At 37.6% G+C, this 11,411-nt stretch overlaps 1 protein-coding gene across 1 annotated transcript; it reads right to left on the bottom strand.

The window, feature by feature from the left end:
• Nucleotides 1-5,116: 5,116 nt before the first annotated feature.
• LOC136695453 (islet amyloid polypeptide) lies at nt 5,117-8,458 on the bottom strand. Its single transcript, XM_066669538.1, has 4 exons — nt 8,402-8,458; nt 7,696-7,797; nt 5,718-5,843; nt 5,117-5,405 (listed from the first exon to the last, which is right to left on the bottom strand). The coding sequence occupies exons 2-4, from the start codon at nt 7,773-7,775 to the stop codon at nt 5,225-5,227; spliced, it is 387 nt and encodes a 128-aa protein (XP_066525635.1). The 5' UTR covers nt 7,776-7,797; nt 8,402-8,458; the 3' UTR covers nt 5,117-5,224.
• Between the last annotated feature and the right edge of the window lie 2,953 nt (nt 8,459-11,411).

Genomic DNA, 11,411 nt, shown 5'->3' with positions numbered 1-11,411 from the left:
ACAGACAGACTGTGCAGCATAGAGTGGGTTCTGATAGAAGCACTCAGTGAAGTGAACAGAATCATTTATTAAATGCATCCACACAACATTACAACCAACCCGGTCAGTGCAGCCCCTGGCTGCAATGCATACGGCTGTAGTTTATTGTACAAGTCTGAGACGTAACGTGATGTACGGGCATGCCAGAGTTCCACCCTGTCTGGATTGATCATTTTTGTGATCATTAACTGTAACCTATGAAACATGACCTCTGAATAAACGGGTTCTTGCAACAATTCAAAGTTTGAAATTCTAATCACAGTCTGGTCCTGTTGTGGCAGAGAACTGAGTATTTATTCCTAAAATCTATACCATAATATGACTGCAGCAACACACCTCAATTACAGTGTGGTTGTGTCTGCCTCATTATACATGCAGCGAATTATTCTGAGGTTATTCTCAGAATTCTGACTTTATTCTCGGAATCATATATATTTTTTTCAATGTCGTGGCCCTAAGACTCTTTCGTAGGCTATGTTTTAAACTAAATGTGTATACACATTTCAGGATCTTTGAAGAATGTTTTATTATCAAATGTGCATATTGTGTTTGTCATATTTCTTGCTTAAAAAAAACAAATATATATTTTTTGCTGCTTAAATAATGTTAATAATTTCAGACACACTTATCCTGCAGTTTTCCATGAAGAGTTGTCTAGACTGGACAGATTATATTTTTCCAGTCAACTCTCATTTCACTGTTTAAGTGGTGTAGTTAATTAATAGCATTAAATATAGGGGTGCCCACTTTCCTACTCTCTCTGATACAAGAGGAAACAAAACTGATGGGGCTGTTAATTCCCTCTGATCAGCATCTAGAACCTTTAGCCCAGTGAGAACTGGGTGTGAAGATGCTCCCATCACTGCAGCACATCATATCCACTAAATTACCCATGACCACATATGATCCTATTATTCAGTAGTTTATAAACAGCAGTGATGCTGCCGCTGCTGTTGCTGTTTGATACACTTGGATTAAAAAAGAAATAGGGTGACACAGGGTTAAAAATAATTTGGCCTTTGTCATAATTATGTTTATCACAGATAGAGAGTGAGTCATAATACGGTTTCTGCTTAATTGTAAATACAGAGTACTCCTTCAATGGCACCTTTTTTCAAAATAAACAGCAGGAAACGGAACATATAATAATATGAACAATAATAATAATTAGAAGAAGAATAACAACAATAATATTTTGTATAAACAAGAGGGACATACATTAACATACTAAAAACCTAACCACTTGTACCTTTCAAATAAACAAAATTCACAATCACAATCAAGCACAAGTGTTTGGTTAAACAGGGATTTTTTAATTGCTTATGGTCTCTGATTTTGTACCATGCCATACAATATTGCAGTACTTTATAGAAGTAATACAATATTAAAAAAAAATAACATTACAGTTCAAACAAAAAAAGGCCAGTGGGCTTTTGATTTCATTTTATTCTATTACATCGCAAGGCCATCTTTGATGTTTGGAAGTTTTCTGCATGGTGTGCTCAGAGCCACAGAGGGAATATGTGAAATTTTATTGGAGAAAGTTTCGTCTGTTTTCTCGTTGGCTGGGCCATTGCTTGATGTCTCTGATGTCTCTGTAGTTATAAGACACTGCTTGGCCCTGGTGGCCCTGCCCCAGCAGACTGATTGATCCATTTGTATTGCAGACGGTCCTGGATGTTTCTATATTTGTTCTGTTTCATAGCTGTTCATTACACCTTTATGACTTTGGGCAGAAAGGGTACAACTCCTGTGGTCTGCATCGCTGTCCACAGGCAGAGAGCACGCCAAAGCGTCGGACTCTAATGGACAGAATGTTGATGTGATGGATATGCCTTAGATGTGAAAGAAAATACATGTGAGAGAAGAGATAAATGGTCAGGTTGTGCTGAAAATTGAAAAGTTGTGTTAAATCTTTGAATCACGATTGTCATAAAGACATTTCCTAATCCATTTTGGAAACCATTGGATTGTAAATGGCTATAAAAGGCTGCATTGTCTTTCCAGATACCAGCTTCAGATGGTACATACGCAACCAGTAATATGACCTTCATTATAAACATTTATCAGTCTACATATCCATGCCCACATGTGTTCCCACAAATCTGGTCCTATGTATCAACTGTTGAGAGTATGTTTAACTGATTTTTGCAAAAAATCAATTTGAGCCCAGTGTGAACACTTGTTAAATAATGTTAAATTGCTATACTAAGCGGCACGGTGGCGCAGCAGGTAGTGTCGCAGTCACACAGCTCCAGGAACCTGGAGGTTGTGGGTTCGATTCCCGCTCCGGGTGACTGTCTGTGAGGAGTTGGTGTGTTCTCCCCGTGTCCGCGTGGGTTTCCTCCGGGTGCTCCGGTTTCCTCCCACAGTCCAAAAAAAAAAAACACACGTTGCAGGTGGATTGGCGACTTGAAAGTGTCCGTAGGTGTGAGTGTGTGAGTGAATGTGTGTGTGTCTGTGTTGCCCTGTGAAGGACTGGCGTCCCCTCCAGGGTGTATTCCCGCCTTGCGCCCGATGATTCCAGGTAGGCTCTGGACCCCCCGCGACCCTAAATTGGATAAGCGGTTACAGATAATGGATGGATGGATGGATGCTATACTAAGCTAGATTGTATTTTAGTACGGTGGTGCAGCAGGTAGTGTCGCAGTCACATAGCTCCAGGGACCTGGAGGTTGTGGGTTCGATTCTCACTCCGGGTGACTGACTGTGAGGAGTTTGGTGTGTTCTCCCTGTGTCCGCGTGGGTTTCCTCCGGGTGCTCCGGTTTCCTCCAACTGTCCAAAAACACGTTGTTAGGTGGCTTGGCGATTTCAGGGTGTATTCCCGCCTTGTGCCCAATGATTCCAGGTAGGCTCTTGACCCACCGCGACCCTGAACTGGATAAGCGGTTACAGATAATGAATGAATGAATGAATTTGCTATCATGCTAACATTCTTATGAGGAAGTTGGCTTGAGTTTCCAGTTGGAGTTGGATTTGCTAGTTACTGAAACTAGCACATCACTCTGCTGAATTATATAATTGTATAATTCTTTCCCGTAGGAAAACTAATTTCTTAATAAAGTAGACAATATTTGCAAGTATTCTGAAAACAAGGTAGCAAATAAGCCTTTCCTCATTTATTATAATATAAATCCCCTCTTTAACTCCGTGGGAGGCTTTTTAAATCTCTCAGTCAAACAAGTTCATTTTTGCTATTGAAAGAATCTGGAAATGACATGACGTTCTCTCTCAGTTGTTTGTGTTTAGTTCGGTTTGGAAAAGCCCTTCTGACTGATTTGGATCAGCAGATAAATGGGATTAGAGGTGAACAAGCACATGTCACAGAATGAATCTCAATTATGACTAATGTTGTTGAGGTGTAATAATCACATACGGGACTCACTCCTGTTAGCAGTTGTTGATATGCATTAACTTCACCATGATTTTATCAGAACAACAGCTTTCTACAGCCAACACACTGTGTCAGAAATGTTTTTAGGATAATTGATGATCCCCAGAAATACAGAGGGAAAACTAAATAAAATGTCTAAACAGTAGCTGTGTGAAAATGTGAAAATGATAAGATTTCTCTTAAAATATTAATATAAAATATGAAAACTAATATGAGTTTCCATATTATGCATGGGTGTCCTGCAGGTGCTCCAGTTTTTTCTATGATCAAAAAAAAAAAAAACACGTTGGTAGGGGGACTGATTATTCAAATATATCCGTAGGTGTGAGTGAATGGATGAGTATGTAGAAGGTTTGGAAAATAGTCTGGCTCCCTGTTGAGGGTGTGTTCCTGCCTTGTACCCAGTGGGTAGGCTCCAGATAACCTGCAACCCCGAACAGGATGAATTGGTTACAGAAAATGAATTAGTCAATTGAATGTATTGCAATAATGCTTTGTTATATAATATGGAAACTATTATCCCAGAGGAATATTGTATTGTTTAAATGTTGCTCAGGATGGCTTAGTAGACTTACAGGGGATTTTCTTAAAATAGTGTCCCAGATATAGATACAGATCCACCATCGTAATATTCACAAAATATCTCTATAAAAAAGTTACAGGCTTCTCACATGTTAGAGTAGCAAAAGGGATCACTCAGACTGTCATCACCCATTGGTATCAATGCCCACAGCATGGGTGATTTTCATATTTGTATTGTATTGTAAAAATGTAAAAAAAAAAAAATGTAGCATTGTTGCCAATAAATATATCTGGAATCTGGGGAGATATATGCTGCCATCAAGACAAAGTCTTTTCTAATGATATCCAGACAGTGTAAGGTCTATATGCCACAACAGGGTGGTAGGGTATATACAGAGAGTGTGGCTTGACTGGCCTGTCAGCAATTCAGATGTGCCTTCAGCTGATAGTGTATGGGGCACCTTGAAGAGGGGAATAAGAAAGCCGAGCAGCTTGTCTTGTATCAAGCAGGAAAATGCAAAAGTTCACTTGCATTACAGTAACTATTAATATCCTCAGTTCCCAAACAATTTAAAAGTGTGATTAATATGAAAGGTGATGTAACACAGTGGTAAACATTCCTCTTTCACAACATTTTTAGTCTGTTGGAGGCATCAAAGTATAAATATGTTTATGTTTACAAAAGAAAATCAAGTTGGTCCGTGAAACAACAGGGAAATAAAGGTATAAATAAAGGTGTTTTTTTGTTGTTTTTTTTTCTTTGTATTTTACATAAACGTACCAACCCCTTGAAACATGGGGTTTGTTAAAAACATGCATTTCATGCATTTTGAAACTACAAGCTGGTTCTTTATAAATTTTTACATTCTTTTGTGTTGATATATATGCTTTCTTTTATGTCTAAATTAATTTCAAGTCAAGTTTTGTTGAACAACACAGAGATCCGGATTTTCAATTAAATATTTTTTATTACAAAAACAAATGAAAACATGGCAAGCTTAAATTTCATGTAGTATTTTTATAATTACACATTATTCAGATTGTATTTCCATTGCAGTACTCCTTGTACAGGATGCTGTTTCACCCCAAAAAATAGCAAAAAACAACAAACATTAAACAAGAAAAAAGAGAACCCAATCATCAAATTCAGTTTTCAAGTATGTTACATTTCCTGTTTCCTGTTTTAATTTATCATTTATTTTTATTTCATTTTATTTATTTTGTGGCACCTACATACATTATAAACTAGAGAGTTTGGATAGGATACACTAGAGAGGCAATGAATTTGGGGACTGGAAAACATCTCTTTTCCCATAGGTGCTGGAGCCCACGTTGGTGGGGATGTAGACTGTGCCTATGGTGTTACTGGAGCGCACAAGGAAGTCGGCTAGTCTCTGAGTCACACATGTAGCTGTGTTACATCTTCTCTTCTCTATGTGATGCTGCTGACTGGTGAAATACAAAAAGGAAAAGTCAGTATTTCTTCATTTTGCTGCATAACCCCAAGCCCTATGATAACGTATGTGGGTTATTCATAATGTGCTATGCACACAGAGAGCATATAGTATTGTAGTTAACCTGAAAACAGAGTCATGGGAACAATAAAGTGTTTTATTATTATATATGTGACAATTTTCAATAAGTAGCTGCTAGATTATTTACAAATGAGTTATGGGTTTTCCCACTGAGAATTCAGCTCCAACCTGCAACATTCATCACCACCTTCAAGACTTTCAGCACTGCAGTGTTGAGAACAAATACCTGTCCTGTGTGTTGAGTCCCCTCTGAGGCCGCAACCCCATGAATTCGAGGAAAGGACTTGAAGACAAACTTGGAGGTATCCAGCCTCGAGTCTCATCCTCCTGCTCAGTAGAGGAGATAGAGAACCTGCAAAAAAAATCAAGGATTGGAGGCTCAGAGAGAAGCACTCACTCCAAATTCTACCCAAAAACAGAGAGGCACTCTGGAAGTCCAATAGAAGAAAGAAATATGTCAGTTTAAAATATTCGTCTAAATTGTCCTCAGTTACTGTGTCTTTAGGATAATAACCTGTGGTGAACTGAAACATTTGCGCATCATTTCCACATCTATACATTATTTTACATCAACACAATTACTAAGCAAATAAGTAAAATGAAAGACAAATCAATGCTGAAGAATTTGCCCAGTTACTGTAATATCCCTGATATGCCATATATGGAAAAAAATCTGGAGAAGAAAGGAAATATATTTATAACTTTCAATGTTTATGTCAAATATGTCATTGTATCTTCAAAAATTGTTAACGAAAATTTTTTTTTTTGTAAATCTTCTATCTCCCAAAAAGAACCCTGCTACTCTGAACTTTCTAAAATGGATACTAAATAAGTAAGAATTTTGACAATTTCATTGTATTTCTAATCAGTTTTGGAACATTTTTGTTGGTCCATATATTATTAACTTTACACAATTTAAACACAAATTGGTATTTTTTACCAATCTGTGACCACCGCGACCAATGAATGAATGAATGAATGAATATTGTTGTTGTTGTGCCCTGTGGGGGACTGGCGTCCCCTCCGGGGTGTGTTCCCGCCTTGCGCCTGATGATTCCAGGTAGGCTCTGGACCCCCCGCGACCCTAAATTGGATAAGCGGTTACAGATAATGGATGGATGGATGTTGTTGTTGTTGTGTTGGTGTTGTGTAAAATAAAACAAATGTTTGGCAACAAAGTTTGTTTCTAAATCCAATAGAATGTGTATGTACTGTTGGATTTTTCCAGTTTTTAAACAAATTTCAGTTAATTTCACTGGAATCCCCACAGGTGAACAGGGAACATGAGCTCAGTCTCAAATAATTGAGGAGAATGGCTGTCTTTCCAGAAACAGAGGCATCAGTGTGAGCCACCATTTACTTATTTACACAAGCTTATTATTGTCCTGAGCCAGGGCAGATGATGACCCTTTTCTCAGAACTAACATGTGAAAGAATGGAATCGGTTCTGCACTGAAGAGCAAACTGTTTTGAGAATGTAACACACTTTATTTGCACTTGTCCCCGTCAAATGTATTAATTAGGCTGTGTGTGGCACTTAATTCTAATACTTATCTAAAGAGAACTAGCCTTTCCTTCTCATGCTCAGGCTACAAATATCTCTAAAAAGGTTAAGCTATTTCTGAATGTGGCAATCTCTCTGCTCAATAAAGAACGATAGTTTGAGTATATTCATCCTGGTCTCTTGATACAATTGCATCAGTTATAATGCTTACAAATTGCAAGGCTCCAAAGTGCTTTGATGTGTGGAAGTGTTAATTTCTGGTTTGTAATTGTGCTTTATAATAGTCATTTTGACATGAAATGTTTAATACACACCCCCCCCACACACACACATTTTTTAAGTAAAATTATGTAGACGTGTAGGGAAAAAATAGACGTATTAATTATGATAAATTCTAAACTTTATATAATATTCATAAGTGTACAAAAGACAATTTTTTAAAGTCATGACCAAAGTAATAAAGCATTCAAAAATAAACATGCACTCTATTTGAATTTTTAAAAATGATTAAATAATGTGCCACAATTAGATCACAAGATAAGATCTGTTTTACTGTGTTGTTGTGGTAAGGAGGATTATTTACAGTAGGAGATATTGTTGTAGTATCATAAAATGTATCAGTATTGCTGAATCTTATCCAGATTCAGTTATATTATTTATTTAGTTAGTTATTTTTAATCCATGTTGACCAGGTGCTTACCTGTTGCTGGGGGCAGTGCTCACACATTGCAGCAGAGTGAGGAGCAGCAGGAGCAAGACAGGCACTTTCTGATCAGACATGACCAAACTGATCTACAGAATACTAGAAACAAGCAAAAAAAAAAAAAAAAAAAAAAAAAAAAATATGTATATATATATATATATATATATATATATATATAAACAAGCAATAAGTAAATACCATTTAATTGCAGTTGTATTAGTACAAAATTGTATTGTATTTAATTCCTTTCCATCATATTCAATATTTCTATTACATTACAGGAAAATAGATATAAAACAACAATGAAAAGATTTGAATAAGAATGAAACATTAACACAAAGGGATCAATAAAAATGTATTAATTTGATCTTACTTATATTTTACACTATATTAAATACTCTTATTTTATATTATGACCTAGACATTCAAATGTTTAAGGGAAAGATTACAGTAGCTGCTCTGCATTCGTGAAAACTCTTAGGTGCCCCCCTTTTTTTGTTGGTGGATTATTGTACGCACTACTACAAATTACAAGCAGAGGAGGCAAAAGGCTGAACTTTCCCATACACGTGCATTCATACGAATTGAAACATTCATTGATTAAATTCAAATGTGCAAAAAATCCGTTCCATATGAATAAAACACATTGCTTCAACAATTATTGATACAGGTTAGGACTCAAAGAAAGACCCTCCTCACTCACCTGCAGTAGTTAATGTCCAGTGGTAGGCAGTGGCAGGTGTACCATTCACAGTTTTCTCTCACTCACATACACACACACACATACACCAGCCACCCTGTTATAGGCTTCTCCCTCAACACTTGTGACATCACAGCCATCCAAATATAGCCATCAATTTCCCTCTGAGCGGTGGACCGGGAGGAGTGTCCGCTTGAAGAATCCAAACCCACGGCATGGGTCAAAAGCTCCACACACATTCGTCATCATCTTCGTCATTTTCATAATACACATCACCCTCACCATCTGACTATTGCAGCAGTGGGATGATCACTTATAAAGTGGTTCTGTGGAAAACTTCTGCATTAACCCTGCAGCGATCAACCATAACATTATAACCATCTACATTTATCTACACTCTCTGAGTTCCACTGACCATACAGAAGCATTTTGTAGTTTTATAATTACAGAGTACAGTCCATTTATAGTGGACATAGTCTTCTAGTCCTTCATCAGTGAACACAGGACACTGCCCACAGGATGACAGTGACACTGAGAGCGCTAAAAACGTCCTGTGTCCACTGATGAAGTACTAGAGGACGACCAACACAAAGTGTGCAGCAACAGATCAGCTACTATCTGGTAACTTTTTTACATCTACAGGTGGACCAATGAGGTAGGTGTGTCTAACAGAGTGGACACACTGTTTAAAAACTCCAGCAGCACTGCTGTGTCTGATCCACTTGTACCAGCACAACACCCACTACAACATCACCACATCAATGTCAGTGCAATGTGAGAATTATCCACCACCCAAATCATATCTTCTCTGTGGTGATCCTGTGGGGGTTCAATGGGTTTTGACCATTGAAAAATGTGGCAAAAAGTGTGTACAGAGAACAGATGGACTCTAATCTGTAACTGTAGTCCTGTGGACATGGAGCTGAGACAATGGACAGCAATTGTAAAAACGAGGAGGTTTCACGAATTCAGTGAGGACTCCAGAGAAGGCAGCTGCCTTTTGTCAAAACTCTTATAATGTTCGGGCCCTGGTACTAATGACTGCAGTCACCGCACATGAAGTAGAATGACCTTATTTTTGTCCATAAAGGAAAATAGTTTTCAGTTCAGTGTTTATCACATTGTGTACATATGGATCATTAAGCGAGTGTAAGGAAGTGTTGAAGTAAACGGTGTGCATCATCTTTTCAGCTGAGCACTAGAAGCTCATAGATGTCATTTAAACACAACAACACCAAAATAGAATATTTATTTGGATTGGATCGAACTCCTGAGCCCTACATTTCCCACATTTGTCCTGTTTATAACTTAGGAGCCATAAATATTTTACATAATTGCTGTGAAGTTTATTATTATTTTTTCTTTTTACCCATGTCCCTCCCAGGGCTCCATAAAAAATTCAGCAAGCACAATGACATGATGAATGAATACATGCACAGTAAGGGAAAGAAAATCATATATTTGTGTTCATTGCTAGTTTTAGAATAATAACGCTGGGAAGAATTTGCTGAAATACTTTGGAAGCTAATTGTTACACTAGTACAATTTATGCTAGCCTCACACTGGACTGAGAATAATGTAATTTTGGTTTAATTCTATTTTCTGTGATCTGTACAGCTATGGTTGGTTTGATCCACTGAACCGGCATTAAATATTCAGGTCAAGGAATGTGCTTTTTCTTCCCTCAACAATAATGTCTGACATGTCCTTGAGTAAAGTATAGTGCACTGTCAGAAGCACAAACACCAGCTAATTTTCAATGGTTTCTGGTGCTATATAAGAATGACTATGTCATTTATGAAATTCACTGTATCGAAGCTGTTCTACAAATTAAAGATGTGCCAAAATGTCCCTCTGACTAGACAGCAGCTGTTGAGCATGAATGGATTGAGGATGTATTAAGGATGAATTCAAGGACCCAGTTGTGTCCGTCCCTGGGAAAGTTCAGTTTGTACGGGACAAAAATGTACGTCCAGTACAATGTACACTATGGAAAGAACCAGGGGCTTTAAAAGTGAGAGTGAAATCACAGTTTGACAGCTATGAGAAGAAAGGGCATATCATGGCATTGAATGAACCAACATCTTGAATTAGCATCTTGCTGGTTATCACAAAACTGGACAAAGTGTGAATAAACATTAAACCAAATTTCCTAAACAAGGATCTGAAAAGGTCACACTACATTATGCATGACCTGGAAGAGTTTCTCTACACGCACACACAATTATTCACACCAGTGGAGGCACGAGATGCTACAGTGTAAGCTTGACAAAACAAGTTTTTGACATTTTGGACTCCATCTGGGCAGATGATATAGAACTGCCTTTTAGAATGTCAGTGACATGGAAATGTATCCATTCAAATTGCACCAGCAACTGTCAAGCACAGAGTCAATAGTAGATGACATTCTGATAGTGAGCTGCAGCAACTCAGAAGCTGAGGCTGAATCTGACCATGACAGCAGCCTTCATGCTCTAATGGAACATTGCAGAGACGTTAAACTTCAGCTTAGCGATAAGGAACTGCTGTTCCATCTTAAAGCAATGAACATTATTGGACATATACTGTCAGCTAAAGGCTTGGTGATCCACCTTGAGAAAACACAAGCAGGTGCCAATGCCAGGACATTCAAAACTGGTTCAGTGGTTCAGCGGCAGAGCACAAAACCCTTACAGCAATTTTCAAGAAATCTCTACATTATAGCAGGCTGCATTTGTATTTGGATCGGGTGAAATGCAAAAGGAAAGTATCAAAATCCAAAAACCCGTGAGAGGAAATTAACAAATGCACGTCAATAAAAACACATGAGTGACTTGATCCACAAACACAGATTCAACGATTTACAAATACGTTTTAAATTTGAGACTTTGACTTTACAAATATATGGAAGGTAAATTTAAGCACGTATTTATTTTCAAATAAAAGTATGAAATATATATATAAAAACCAAAAACATGTATTTATGAATGTAACTGTCTGTACAAACTGCAGACCGTGAGAGAAGATTGGGATG

Source organism: Hoplias malabaricus, chromosome 4 (genome assembly GCF_029633855.1).
Source record: "Hoplias malabaricus isolate fHopMal1 chromosome 4, fHopMal1.hap1, whole genome shotgun sequence".
In the NCBI taxonomy this organism is placed as follows: domain Eukaryota; kingdom Metazoa; phylum Chordata; class Actinopteri; order Characiformes; family Erythrinidae; genus Hoplias; species Hoplias malabaricus.
The sequence above is the reverse complement of the archived record's forward strand: the minus strand, read 5'-3'. Positions and strand labels throughout refer to the sequence as shown.

Excerpts from the sequence above, each read along its gene's own strand:
- LOC136695453 (XM_066669538.1), bottom strand. The coding sequence starts at position 7,775 with ATGTCTGATCAGAAAGTGCCTGTCTTGCTCCTGCTGCTCCTCACTCTG. Across the intron at positions 5,844-7,695 it reads AGCACTGCCCCCAGCAACAG|GTTCTCTATCTCCTCTACTG; the intron begins GTAAGCACCTGG and ends TTTTTTTTGCAG. Across the intron at positions 5,406-5,717 it reads GGACTCAACACACAGGACAG|TCAGCAGCATCACATAGAGA; the intron begins GTATTTGTTCTC and ends GTATTTCACCAG.